This window comes from Megascapheus bottae, chromosome 11 (genome assembly GCF_031878675.1).
Source record: "Megascapheus bottae isolate mThoBot1 chromosome 11, mThoBot2.hap1, whole genome shotgun sequence".
Classification (NCBI taxonomy): Eukaryota; Metazoa; Chordata; class Mammalia; order Rodentia; family Geomyidae; genus Megascapheus; species Megascapheus bottae.
In genome coordinates, this window is record NC_143519.1 from 9,774,116 (window position 1) to 9,789,060 (window position 14,945).

Here is a 14,945-nt window from a genome sequence, read left to right on the forward strand (position 1 = left end):
CATGTCACCTCAGCAAATGGACCTCACCAGGCTCTAAGCAGACAGGCTCTCACCAGTGTTCTAGAATCTTTGTGAGCATGGGACAAGCTGCCTCAGGACAAGTACTGGCTACTCTCAGCAGATTAGGACATGTGGCCTTAGAATAGATGATGCCCCCACTCTTTTAAGCACTATTAATCACATAAGATTGCCACTTTCATAAACACTGGCCAAGAAGTATAATGGTACAAAACCAACAGGCAAAAAAAAAAAAAAAAGCCTTATAAGCAACCCTAAAAATAGGAACTCTTGTCAGGTAAAACTGAGTACACATGATTTACTAATTGCTACTAAAATATTTTAGCTAAGATTACTTCCATAAGAAAAAGCAAAACAAAAGACCTTCTAGAGTATGTTTTGCTTTGGAGATTAACATTTGATGATTCACATTGTATTATAAGTTAATATGCAGTATTCACTCATATTTAATTATCAGACTACTGTAAAATTATAGGAAAAGGAACAATCATTTGAACAAACCATCTTCACAATTAAATAACAGGATTTCAAGTTTGACTTTGCCTAACTTGCGTCCGACTAAGCATACACATAGTGAACTGACATCTCTCCTAATTCTAAACAAAATTCATAGAGACGTGGGATAACCACAAATCCCCACCATGTAAAGAGCAGTCCTTCTCACCTCCTATGGCCTGTAATTGTCTATGTATGTGAACCGTGGTCTTCATATCTGACCATCTGACTCACTTGTCAAGCCATACAAACAAGTCTCTCAAACTAAATACACATTTTAAAAGGTCTGATTGCACCAGATCTTACCAAGAGTAACGGAACTGAAGACCAGTAATCAGAATGGCAGTTTCAGCTTCATTGCACACAGCTATATACCATGCAAAGTCACTTCACCTTGCCAGAACAAGTTTTCTCATCCCAATCGAGGCTTACCTAATAACTCAGTTCTAAAATTCTAGTTGAGTTTATAAATAAATCTAAAGCAAGAGGTAACTAGACTTCAATGTACGACTTTCAAAAACAATTTAATAATCAGTTTGATTCATCGACCATGCACTGAATCAAATGATTAGGGAAATAAAACAAAGATGCTTATATGAAAATTGACTAAGCCTCTGAATCTTTACAACTGACTTCTGGACAAATGATCCTTTGGGAAACACAGGTGAGCCAGAACTTCTGTTTGTTTTCTCCTTTTACCAAATTCCACCCAGCTTCCTAACCATGCCAGCTTCTCCTCTGTGATGATGGTACAGGCTGGGTCTTGCAAGACCGTGGGCAGGACAGTCTGGCAGGAACGAATCATCTTGTCAATAATTACATAGTTACTTTGGATCTAAAAAAAAATTTTTTTTGTTCTACAGTTTATCTTTTTATAAAAGTACCAAAGACTGGAAAGTACAAAGAATAGGATTTAAAGATAAAAGCACTTCGTGTGTCATGCCCTCCTTACACTGCAAGAACAAATCCAGCTATCACTTTTGACCACTGGACCCTACGAGGTGCTCAGGTGAGCATGAGAAGTAAGCCTGGGTGCCCAGAAAAGCCATCTGGGGAGCCCCAGTGGGGTGGAACCAACGCCAACAGATCAAAATCTCTGGGGTCAGCACCAAGCAGCACGAATTTTCCCAGGGATTCAGTGAAGACACCCAGTACCAGCTAAAACCAGGCTCCTGGATCTACAGCACAGAACACCAGGTGGCAGGCACTGATCAAGGGGTGCAAAATCTAAACGTCAGCTTTTACTACTTGGACTTTATTTCTGTGCTGCCCAGAGAAAGAGCCAAGTGTCACTGTTCACAAGAAAGCTCACAAAAGTCACGTGGGACAATGCTGCTCACAGGCTGGCAGGCAGATGCCTATGGCGAGGAATTCTTTTTCCCCATCTCAGTAGCATTCACAGGGATGACTTCTTAAAGCAGCACGATCTGATTCACCAAGGCAAACCCAAATCACACCAAGAATCCCAAATTAAATCATACCATTCGTGGAGACTTAACCAGCTCCACAGCATTTCAACTGAAGCCTGGAAAACTGAAATAACTCCAAGTTCTCATTAAATATTCATTATCTTGAGCGCGATTTCACCAACACAATCTTAACTAACAATCAACAGACATTTGGCCTTGAACTTTGTCCATGCCTCACTTTTTGAGACAAAGAAAAGCAGCCCTCCTTTTAAAGGAGGGAGGAGGAAGCCAAAGCTAAGGCTTTGGCTAAGATCTGACACACTGCAAACAGTCAACCAATGGGAGAAGGATCTGTATACATCATTGGACATTCACAGAAAATTGCCATGTAAATATAACACACTATACACATCCTCAGATTCATCATAAAGAATATCTTCCTAGCTGTCAACCAATAAACGAAACGAGCTCTTGGTAAGCTGTCACTGGACTTGTTATTTATCTACTTGACCATCTTTTCTGGAAAGCAAGCCACTCATTTGTTCTGCTTTTCTTAAAGGTTTTAGAAGTCAGGCCTACTTTTTCCAAACAGGTGCCTATCCAAAATTCCCTCCAGTAAATACTAACAAAACAAAATGAACAAGTCACTAGAACAGATCGTCTCTACTACAAGCCTGGACTCCTGATCTCAGGGAACCACGGGGCTTGCAGGCCCGTCACGCGTCCTCCTCTCTCGCCTCATGCAGGTACAGCTCCCTTAGGACATTCTGACTTCTCTGCATGGAAGGGGAACTCAGGCCTGTGGGTTGAGCAAATGTCAGGGGCTGGCCCGAAGGGCTCACCAGGGCAGAATCTGAATCACTGGATTCAGTCCCACTGCTTATGGAGCCCTCGGTCATCTGCAAGGGCGCCAGCTGGCCTGCCCTGCCACTGGGACACATTGGCTGTGCGAGAGGTGTGCCATTGGTCAGCATCCCGCCTTCAGAAGCCATATTGACCGGTCCTCCCTTTTCATGGTCATCTAGCCTATCAAGAGCCTCCGGGGTAGAAGCTACTTGGCTAAGGATGAGTGGATCTGTCTCTGACTTATTGTATCTACTGGGAAGAGTCCGTAAATACGGCCTCTGCAAGATCGGGGAGCCATTTTCAGAGTGAGGACCCCGGTTTGGGAGAGTATCTTCTCCCACGCTCCTGTCTCTAAGGTCATGTCCATTTTCAGAGCCATAGCCTTGGGACCCAGTTCTGTCCCAGCTCATGTTTGGACTTGAACTTCTGCTGCTGGGGGACAAGGGCGTGGCCAAGGGGCTGCGAGTGGCCGAGGCCCGGAACAGCTCATCGATCAGAGAGCTATGCCTGGGGAGTCCGAGGCTGCCGCTCACGTCAAAGGTAAGGTCTGCGGAATCATCATCCAGGAACTCTCTGGAAGAAGGTGGGGAGAACTTGGCGGAGGGAGGGGAAGCCCTGTGCCTAGCCTCCTGTGGCCTTTCGTCTCTGGAGAGCAGGTACACCCCACTGGTCAAATCACCCTCATAGTTGTCATTTGTTTGGGAGCGGGACTGGGACGCTTGTTCTCTGAGAAGGTCGTATTCACTATCTACATCACTGCAGTCAATGAAAGGAATGGAGGTGCTGCTGCCTCCAGCAGCCCGGGATGCTGGACCTGTGCTCGGCCGCGGGGGCGGGGGTTTGCTCGGCTGGATGCCCTCCTTGCCGCCCTCCTCTTCTTCCTCCTCCTCCAGTGGCACCGTGGCGGCCCCGTCGGCCAGCTTGCTCCCTGCGGGGCTCTGCTGTGGCCCGGGGTCTTGGGCAGACGTTTTCAGTTCCTTTGTTCGCTGGTAGCTCTGGGCACTGGGCGACTGGGCACCATCTCCACCATCTCCACAAGCGAGGCTGCTGTTCTGTGGAGACTGAGGCGAGGGGGCGAGAGAGGGAAGAAGGGGGATACAGAGAAAAGGGAGATGGTTGTCCTAGAGCCGAACTAGTAGCATCTCACTTAACAGCTTGTGGGGGGGGGGGGCTGGTGGATGGAGGCGAGAGTGAGGCACGCACATAGGCAGGAGCCGTGGACATGCGTCTGCATGATCTAGAAGGTTCCATCAAAGAGGGCCCCCAGCTGCACAAGTTGGGCACCATCTCCGCCTTCCAGAACCCTCCACTTCAGAGTGGGTTCCCCATGTTTCTGTGGAACAGACAGCCCTGCCAGCCCATGGGGGTCCCCACACATGCATGGAAGGGAGGGAGGGAAACCCCGCGGTGAGCCAGCGAAGGTGGTTTACACCCGCAGCCATGGCTGCCCTGCTTCGGAGGCAGAAATTGGGAGGCTGACAGCCGGATGGGATCCAAGAACAGATAGAGAGCTGGGAACCAATAGTGCTGGATATGGTGGCATATGCCAGTCATCCTAGCTACCTGAGAGGCACAAACAGGATGACGGCCATACCCAGACAGGGAAGATGCAGAGCCTTTGAGAAAAGCAAAAAGGGCTGGGGGCACAACTCAATGGGTAGAGGACTACCTAGCAAGCTCAGGCCCTGAGTTCAAACCCAAACACCACCCAAAAACCAACCCACCCACTCATTATGGACCACTTAGCACGGCCTTCACCCAGAGGGTGACCGCTTCTCTGCTTCTATTCTTCTGAGCTCAACAGATGAAAGGATGGTTCTGGATCTGCACAGTGAAACCACCTGCACGTTCTCCACAACAGAGTTCTTATTCTTCCTAAGAGCAAGTCCTGAAAACATACTCAAGACCACCTCCAGGGACAGTCAGCCACCCTCAGGGTGGGGGTGAGAGCACAGTGTGTGGCAGTGTAGTCACTGCCCATCACATAAGCCCTGGGAACGTGCTGCCCAGCTCAGTGCCAGTGAAGGGCTTCTGATCTGGTACCCAGCAGGCACTATACCTGGCAACTACGAGGCAGGTCTTACCTCTGCACACAGTAGGTCCATCTAGCCAAATGGGGGACCAGTTCTCCTGGCTTTGGCAGACGTTTTTACGTCTAAGCCAAGTTCAGACCGATGGAGCAAACTTCTCAGGGGCTGAGCACATGGAAGGGTCAGCTGGGAAAGACCCTGCTGTGCCCAGACGAGATGTGCAAACCCCCTGTCCACATGAAGTAAGCCTACCATCACATACTTTCAGGTCAAACTCCCAGAGGGAGGCCGCACAACTGCAGTCCTGACTTGGCGAAGGAGGTTGGGGACCCACAGTTCCAACGGTCTATCACTATACTGACCTGTTTTGGCACTTCTGAATTCAGTTCTGTGGGCTGTGCGGACAGGCTCCTGATGGAATGAATCTTGCTGTGTTTTCTAGGAGACATGGTAGAGAGCTCGAGTGTTGTCATTGTTTTTGTCAGTCCTGGGGCTTGAACTCAGGGCCTGGGCACTGTCCTTGGACACTTTTTGTTCAAGGCTAGCACTCTGCCACTTGAGTCACAGCGCCACGTCCAGCCTTTTCTGTGTAGCAAGGCAAGAATGCCACGCTCCTGGCCCTCAAGTGGTTTTTTTGGTCTTTTTTGTTTGTTGGTTTTTAGTTCTGTTTTATTGTCAGGTAATGTATAGAGGGGTTACAGTTATATTCATCAGGTAATGGATATATTACTTCTTGAACTTTGATACCCCTTCTCATGTTTTTGCCCCCCTCCCAGATCTTCCTTTCTAACATCTACATGGTATAGAATGATGGCTGTTCTAAAGCTCAGCAAAGTCCCCTGTGCCTATTGCTGAAGGAATGCAGGCAGCCAGCAGCACGCAGCACCACCGCAGCCTCTGCCTCCTGCACTGTCAACTGGGACCCAACAATGAGAAATCAAGCCCAGGGCCAGGGGCCCTAGTGGTAGAGTATTTCTCTAGAAAAATCTAAGTTTCACTCTGTCTGTCTATCTGTCTGTCTGTCTGTCTGTCTGTCACTCTCTCTCTCTCTCTCTCTCACACACACACACACACACACACACACACACACACACACACACACACACACACACACAAACCCTCTCTGCTCCCTGGAGAAAATGACGTTAGCATAGAAGCCCCTCTTACCTTTCAAACTGCACTTTCTTGTGTCCTCCTTCTTTAACATAATCGAGAACTTGCTTCTGTGTCCGACCACTGAAATGAAGACCAGGAGAGGAAAGGGGGAAATTACCAAGGCATTCTCATTTAAAGCCATAAACATAACACTGCAGTATCTCTAGTTCCCCTCCTTCCACATCTGAGACATGTGGGTTTTCTTAGCTTTCCAGTAAGAAATTCAATCCTGATAGAACCCCTGTTCTTGTGTCTAGTCTCTTCCATTGTTCCTTCATAGGACAGATCAAATATTTAACGAAACCTATTTCGTACTTGAGTTTGGTGAGGAAGAATCTATCAGTCTCCCTACTTTTCACAAAGGTAGACAGATACTTTTACAAAATGGATGAAAAAGTAAAGCATATCATTCTATGAAGCAACATCAAGTGCAAATAACACACTTTTGTTCTCCATAGGAAAAATTATTTTCTGAATGAGGCACTAGTGGCCTAGGGGGGTTGGCTCAATGGTAGTGTACTTGCCTAGTATGTACAAGACTTTGGGTTTGATCCCCAATACTGAAAAAAAAAAAATTCATCTAGAATCTCATGTCAGGAATTGACTATGCTGGGTAGATTCCCAGATGGATCTTGAAGGTTCTAACAGAGCTCTGCAGGCCAATGAGTGTCTTTCATAGCAGTTGTGGTCTTAGGGAAACCTCAAAAAAAAAATAAGTTCATATAACAAATAAATAGGCGTGAAGTGACACCCATACCTGAACCGAAATGAAGACCCTCGGCTAAAGAGGACAGGCTTTGGCTTTGGTTTGGGTTCTTCAAAAAGTCTAAAGAAAGCATGATGCTCCACACAGATTTTCCAGAAGGACTTGCAGAAATCCCGGCTGGCCATTAAGAACTCCAAGGTATCCTGGTATGAGCTCTAAGAAAAAAAAAATTAAAAATATATATATATATATATATCATTGATATATATTTTTTAAACATTCTGTTGACATAGTAGAAAATAGAAAAGAATGTGCCCAATAAAATTACAATCACACATTTTATTATAGCAGGATCATTAAGTTAAAGACTTCACAAAATACAGTTGTTCCTAATGAACTACAGGAAACGAGAGCCAACAGAGCAAAAGTGCCACCAGGTCTTCGGCAGAATTTATAAACAATAGGTTGACTTAGCTTCCATCTCCTTCATAAAAGGAATCCAAGGACTAAAATTCTTTTTTTTCCCCCTTTCTTTCTTTCCTGTTTCCTTAAAATAACTGATATACATTTTTTCTTTCTATTTTCTTCCTCATGGTTCCCACCAATGTTTTTTGGGCTTTTTTTTGCCCTGTAAGACTTTCTTTATAAAACAGCATCTGACTTGGGCCTCCAGGCAGCTCCAGGAACTATGTAGGAAATGAAACTTTGTTTTCTGGAACAGAAAAGTCTTCACTTGCAGCTGAAAAATTCATGTCCTTTGATTCTGGAAAGTGAATATGGTAATTTTCTCCTCCCACACTGAGTGTTCCCAACGGCAGTGGCCATGTTACATAAACAAAAAGGCAACCACAGCTCCCAATATTTCCAGCAGTTACAACTATTTTGGAGGATGTCTCAGTGTGAGCAGATGCAAGACTGCTGTTCTTCCCATCTGAATCAGGACTTCAGGGATGCTCCACCGAGCCCCTGTGGGGCCAATGTCCTCCTGCCTGGCCCTGATTCCCATGGGAGACTCCTCTAGGGGATTCAGGGTAGCCTGTGAGAATGAGCCTGCTGTGTTAGAGGAGTGGAGACAGCAGCAAAGACTGCTCTGGGTGGAAGGGGGCTAGATCTGGGTGTGGCAAGAACGATAAGGGGGACCTGGAGGCGGGGCCAGGGACCGGCCACGGCATGACTCACACCATATTATCCAGGGGAAGGGGATTCCCTCCTCAGCCACACACATGCACGACCTCTATCCTCTCTGGGGAACAAACCAAACAGCAGTGGAGGTGGCCAGCATGGGAATATAACTGCTCACGCAGACACTTCCTAGTCTAGCTTTCCACACTTATGGGAAATAGTTGGTCCTGGCTCGCAGATAAGCCCTGCTGAGCACAGATCTCATCCTTTGACCCCGGTAGGCTGGCTGGGGTCTCTGTGCCCGCCATATCACTTACATTTGCATCAGGGCGGAGCTTGATGAGAAAGCGCTTCCTCTTGAAGCTCAGCTTCCGTACCTTGGCCCAGTTGAAGGCATTGATCTTAGTGAAACCCTGCAAAGTAAGAGAGCAGCCAGTGAGCCTAAACCTGCCGAACAGGAAACACGGGAGCCCAGGGCAGGGGGCAGAGGCTGTCCAACTGCTCAGAAAAACATCTTTTGTGGAGGATTTGCAGAGCCTGTGGCTATGGGAAGACCTGCACAGGGAGCTCATTAGTTCTCACTAATGATCTGACTGGGAATTCATGCAAAGACTGCCTCCCGTGAGAGAAGGAGCCAGCCAAGGTAATGAGAGGATAAATAAAAATAAAACCACCACAGTAATTAGCAGCCATCATGTGTGATGTGTCAGGTACCATCCTAAGGGCAGCGTATACCTTATCTAACCTCATGCAAATCCCAGAGACACGAATATATTCTTTGTTTTACAGATGTAGACATTCCAGGTTTGTTTTGATTTGTGACTACTGTGGCAAAAGTGCTTTAACCAGTGGCTACTGTGACTCCATAGTGAGACCCCACAGGGCCACCCAGCTGCCCACAGTACCAGCGGCCTCTGTGTGCGACTCCTATATACACTGTGTATTGGACAGGTGGAGAGTGGAAAGAAGCAAAGTTGGGCTGGCAGACTTAGATTCCCACTTGGAAGAATGGTTCGATTACATGCTAGCAATAAGATTAATGCCAAGGTACTGCCTTGCACAATTCTCCATTTTAGATGGTCACAGACACAGTCAAACCAATCAATTGCAAGGCCCTTCCTTTCCCTCTTTATGATCTGCAGCAAGCGGGTACGGGTTGGGTTTTTGTAATCTAATGTTAGCAGTGAAAGAATGTGAGGTTTGACTGCTTTTTCTTAACAGACACAGACTAGCAGGCCAGAAACTGTCAGGGAAAGTCATCTCCTCAAGCACCAGTCTTGCTGGCAGGGGCCCACTCCCTCCTGCCCAAGGCAACACCCAGCTCCACGCTTCCTGGAAGCCATTCTGTAATGCTTAGCGCCATGGTGAGCAGAGAACTGCTGTGACTCTTGACGGACTGTGAAGGGGGAACAGAAACGAAGCCCACAGGACTCGTGACTTAGCACTGCCTGAAATTGGACCTGTTTCATAAAAATGGCAAGTGCTTTCCATAGCTCCACTGAAACAAAGGCATGGGTTGCTGCTTGTTTTTAAGAGAAGTGTCTTGTGGAAATATTTGGGGGAGACTGTTATGGTTGGGGTCAGGTTTAAGTGCACCACCTAAAGGCGAACATTGAAAAACAAAATAGCTCAACAGCCAGGCGATTACCAAACCAGACAGAGAAGGGCAGTGGCTCATAATCCCAACTACTCAGGAGACTCAGGAGCTGAGCATTCCGATTTGAAACCAGCCCAGGCAGAAGAGTCTCCAGGATTCATATTGCCAATTAGCCAGCAAAAAGGCATGGCTTCAGTGGTAGAGTGCCACTCTTTAGCTAAAAAGCCAAGTAAGAGTGTGAGAGGGTTCAAATCCCAGTACCAGCTTCCAGACAAAAAAGAAAAAATACAAACAAAAACTACACACATTAAAAGGCAGAGAATCTTTAGGTAAAAATCTTTAGGTTACAAAAAAAAGGCAAGAATCCACCCACAGTTTACTTTTGCTATAAAATTAGTACAGTATAATAAGGAGATAGCTTTCATAAAATCTATTTATGAAATCATTTTGTCTCAAAAGTATACCTCTTGTTAAAGTTACATATCATTGAAGTCCTCCAAAAAGTTTGTTTAACCAAAATTAGATTAAAAGAAAAATTTAGCTGGGCGCGGTGGCTCACAGTTATAATCCTAGCTACTCAGAAGGCTGAGATCTGAAGATCAAGGTTCAAAGCCAGCCTGGGCACAAAAGGACCTGAGACTCTTATCTGCAATTAACTTCTGAAAAACAGAAAATGGGGCTTGGAAATAGGGTAGGGTGGTAGTCTTGAGCTGAAGAGCTCAGGGACAGTGCCCAGGCCAAGTTTAAGCCTTATGACCCACAAAAAGAGAGAGAAAGAGAGAGAAAGAGAGAGAGAGAGAGAGAGAGAGAGAGAGAGAGGAAAAGAAAAGAAAAAATTGCCAGGCTCAGGTAGCTCATGCCTATAATCTTAGCTACTTAGAAGGCTGAGATCTGAGAATCACAGTTCAAAGCCAGCCCAGGCACTAAAGTCTGTGAGACTCTTATCTCCAATTAACCACCAGAAAACCAGAAGTGGTGCTGTGACTCAAGTTGTAGAGCATTAGCATTGAGCTGAAGAGCTTAGGGACAGTGCCCAGGCCAGAGTTCAAGCCCCAGAACCCACAAAAAAAAAAAAAAAAGAATAAAGGCAAAATAAACTGGAAGCTGACAGTCAGGGAGAACGAGACTTCTTCATGCTCCTGTGAAAATAGTGACCAGAGGTCTTTCATGGACCATCGCGAGGGTGTCTGCTTGCTTGGGGAAGGGCACCGTGCTCTCAGCCTTCTCACCTGAAATACTAGAATCCCCGTGTTGGCGACAGCCAAGCTGATCTTGGTGCCTTCCCGGTCCTGGGCGGGGCGTAAGCGGATTCCATACATCTCCAAGCGCCGGGCCACCTCCAGAAGCTGGAAATCCGACTCTGCGGGTGTCTGTCCACTAACAAAGCAAAGAGAGAGGAGAAAGGCCAGGAGATTTGAATTCCCGGTGTCTATTAATTCCAGATGAGGCAGCTTCTCTCGGAAAATAAGGAGCACTTCATGGTGGGCAGTGGAGCTGCCCAATCAGATGACCCCCTCCCCTTTGCTAAACCCAAAGCCGGGAAGCCAGAACAAAAGCCCTTTTGCTTGGGTAATATAAAACCCCCAAAGCCTGTCTCCCACACGGCTTGCTCTTTAGAATCTCAGTTTCCTCTAGGTCACATAAAAGCAAAACACCATAGTGTTAAGCAAGTTTTTAGTCACTTTCAAAAAATCAAACCTGCAAGTAAAGTTCAAAGTGACTTTGCTACTGTCGCCAGCCTCCAGTGCCTGCCTCAGAGCAACAAGGAGAAAAGGCTCGGATCAAACCAAAGCCACAAATGGTGCTGATACAAAGGTTTCAATTTTTATAACAGTCTTACATTATGCCCAGTTCACTGTTTCCCTTTCCTGTTCTCCTGTTAAGATGGTAACCACAAAGTCCCAAGTTCTTACACGCTTTAGGTGTCTGAAAATTACTGCTCACCCTGTTTCCCAGGAAGGTAAGTCAGGATCCTGACCACTCCCCTCACATGGAAAACCTGTACGAATTCACATTCATTGTTCTTTTCTTCCTCTCTCTGTCCCTGTCTTTCTCTTTGTATGGGTACTGAAGTTTGAACTCAGAGCCTTGCACTCTGATTTGGGTTTTCCTCTCAAGCTGGCATTCTTCCACTTGAGTCACAGGTCCACTTCCAGCTTCTCAGTGGTTAATTGGACATAAGAGTCTCAGAGACTTTTCTGCCTGGGATGGCTTCTAAGCTTGATCCTCAGATCTCAGCCTCCTGAGTAGCTAGCTGGATTACAAGTATAAGCCACAGAACCCAGGTGGAGACCTCCATTTCTGAGGGTCCCCCATGGATTACCACATCTCAGTGAGCTTTTGTGCTTTTCATCTCAACAGTGTGTATGCACACATCCGTGTATGAGGAGAAGCAGACAGGAACAGCTCAAAGGAAAAGGATGTGTGTGGGACTTACATGTGGTTATGGTGAAATTCCACAATCTTGTCTTCTAATGCATCCTGTTGAGGTATGTACTTATTTTTTGCTAAGTGCTCTCTGTCCAAGGCTTCATCGAAGTCCCCAATCTCAGCTAAAAAGAAAGAAAAATAGACCACACAGGATGAACTCTTCAAAATGTGTTAAATCCCCCAGGTAGCAAGCCGGAAACTAGCATACAGCATCAGGTAAGCCCAGCAGGTAAACTGGAAGCTAGCATACAGCATCAGGTAAGCCCAGCAGGTAAACTGGAAGCTAGCATACAGCATCAGGTAAGCCCAGAAGGTGGGGAAAATCTGAAGGCCTTGACATCAGGGAGGGAACAAGGGCACAAGGGAATCTGCCGACCTAAAATACGAGGTCTACTCCTCATCGCTAGCAGGTGCAAAGAAAACAGGAGAACGAACTATCTTCAGTCACATGTTCTTTTTGTTTCTTCTCTTTTTATTCTTGAGTGCGTGTTTTTTTAGTGTCCACATGGTAATTACATATATGCATAGGGTAGTAGGCATTCCAATGCAGGACCATGATGATGTGTGAGGATCAGATCAGAGTAACTAGCGAGCCCATCACTCCTGATATTTGTCATTTTCCTGTGCAGAGAGCTTTCCAAGTTCCCTCAAATAGCAACTTCCAAGCATTTAATTAACTGGTGCCAGTCATAGTTATCCAACTGTGCTACAGAACATGAAATGTTAGTCCTCCTGTCAGTCTTCTCTCCTCCCTGAGGTCACTTTTCTTAGTGGTAAATGCTGTGTGTGTTGATGGCTGCCCCTCACTTCTAATCCTAACTACTCAGGAGGCTGAGATCTGAGGATCGTGGTTCAAAGCCAGCCCAGGCACTAAAGAACTCAAGACTCTTTATCTCCAATTAATCACTAGAAAAATCAACTTTTAAAACTTTTACATTTAATAACTACTAATATAAAACTCAAGTCCTTTATCATAGAGAAAACAGGATTATAAATGAGACTAGAGAATCAAAAGGGCTATAAAGAAAATTTAAAGATGCTTGTTCAACAACATGCACTTGTCAGAAATAACAGGTCACATTACAAACATATATTTTGCATCCATAGGAAATCTCATACATTGTCTCACCAAACCTCAAGATACTTCTCAAAACTGATGTAATGTGAAAATTTATAGCACAGAGCTTTAAAATAATAATTGTGTCTCAGTCGAACAACACTGGCTGCAGCTGAGCTCATAGTGACAGGGAGAGTTCTGGGGAAACATGCCTCTTCCTTCACATGTGAACAAGCTTAATAAAAAGGAGCCTAATGAGCAGAGCTAATGACCAGAATCCAGCTGTTCTGGTAAAAAGCCAGTGAGTAGTGGCTGTGAAAACTGTTTCCCTTTGACAGGAGAAGCAGTCCTCATATGGGCTATGCACTTGGCATCTCAAACAGGATGTGACTTCCGTGCCGCCACTCCCACACCCACGCAGGACACCTGCTCTGCCCCAGGCAGTGCCAACCCACCTGTACTGTGAGCTCTCCTAGCTTCCTCCTGCTGTGACCACTAACTAGTGCCACTCCTGTAACGAGTGCACCCTCATCTTTTCCAGATGAAATCACCCTTCCCTGATGACAGCAAAATGGGTGCCCTCCATCATGGAAGGCAGGCAGAAGCAAGGGGCTCCCTGAGCATACAGCCAGAGGTACGCATTGCTTTAACGATGGCAGCTTTGATCTTTCTGCAATACCAATTGGTCTCAAGCACATGCCGTGGGTTCTTGTGACGATTTAGAGTCATTGTGAACATCAAATTAGTGATTAGTCAATTGTTGCTTCTAGAGGGCAATGGGGGTTTAAGGTATTTTCATGATCTGACTTTGGTGTGTGTGTGTGTGTGTGTGTGTGTGTGTGTGTGTGTGTGTGTGTGTGTGTGTGTGTGTGTTTCAGCTGAAAGTCACCCATCTTGAGCATGCATTACTGACTCATTCACACTGCACTCGTGGCCAATGGCAGAGCTTGAATGAAGTTCAGTCACCACGTATATTTTCTCCATAAAGGGCTCATTAAAACAAGCTTAGGGACACTAGACAACACGTGAACATGATGCTTGGGGCCAATTTAAACAGAGCAATCTCCAATAACAACACAAAAATTCAGAAAGCATGGCAGTAAATAGTCTGCAGAAAGGAACCTTGTTAACAGGCTGAGAGCAGAAATGCAGAGCAAGCCTGTGCCTTGTGTGACCTCTCTAGGAAACGTGTGTCACGTGACTCATGTGCCAATATCAGGTATGTCTGCAAATGACTGCAGAAGGATGGGTTGGGGGAGGGGGCGGCACATATGAGTGGCTGATTTGGTAACTGCAGGATCTGAAAGCAATGACATTTTTTGTGACTTTATGTTCAGGCTTCGGTGTGCCGTTGTGACTGCATGCGCACGTATGAACTCTACCCCTTGAGCCATCCTTCTATCTCTGGCTTTTTGGTAGTTAATTCGAGATGAGAGTCTTACAAACTCTCTTGCCTGGACTGGCTTCAAACTATAATCCTCAGATCTCAGCCTCGTGAATAGCGTGGCGTGAGCTACTGTAGCTAACTATGTTCAAGTTTCTTCACGTCATTTGATTTATGGAAATACCACCCCCTCCTTTTTTTTTGATGGGTCATGGGGCTTGAACTCTGGGCTCTGTTGCTGAGCTCTTCAGCTCAAAGCTACCTCCCTACCCCTGAGCCACAGCCCCATTTCCCATTTTCCAATAATCAATTGGAGATAAGAGTCTCATGTTCTTTAGTGCCCCAGCTGGCTTTGAACCAAGATCCGCAGATCTCAGCCTTCTGAGTAGCTAGGATTACAGGCGTGAGCCACCATGCCCAGCTCTAAAGTACCCTTTAATCAGAACTAAATAGAAAAGAGTCAGGCATTCCAGCATAGACTAGGCCTAGCTGGCTTTCTGATTCCTAAGCACTCTGTTATGGGAAATAACTTGAAGGAGAAGTGAAACTAGTAATTGTTTTATGTCCTAATGTGCCATGTTTGATAATGAATGTGAAAACAAGGATAAGACAGAAGCAGTTTGTTCTATTTGGCCACTGTCCGTCCAGCTTCCCCATTATAACCTCTGAGATATCATTGCATATTCATAATAAGCA

General features: G+C 46.0%; 1 protein-coding gene across 2 annotated transcripts in view; it reads right to left on the reverse strand.

Annotated features, from left to right (window-relative positions):
* Positions 1-14,945, reverse strand: part of Farp1 (FERM, ARH/RhoGEF and pleckstrin domain protein 1) — a 192,594-nt gene that overhangs the window by 31,910 nt on the left and 145,739 nt on the right. For both annotated transcript variants that reach the window (XM_090341945.1, XM_090341946.1), the window contains exons 7-13: positions 11,816-11,930; positions 10,608-10,755; positions 8,099-8,194; positions 6,711-6,874; positions 5,966-6,034; positions 5,161-5,236; positions 3,583-3,829 (exon numbers count right to left, since the gene is read on the reverse strand). In XM_090341945.1, coding sequence (XP_090198071.1) covers positions 3,583-3,829; positions 5,161-5,236; positions 5,966-6,034; positions 6,711-6,874; positions 8,099-8,194; positions 10,608-10,755; positions 11,816-11,930 — 915 coding nt within the window. The remainder of the gene's footprint in view (positions 1-3,582; positions 3,830-5,160; positions 5,237-5,965; positions 6,035-6,710; positions 6,875-8,098; positions 8,195-10,607; positions 10,756-11,815; positions 11,931-14,945) is intronic.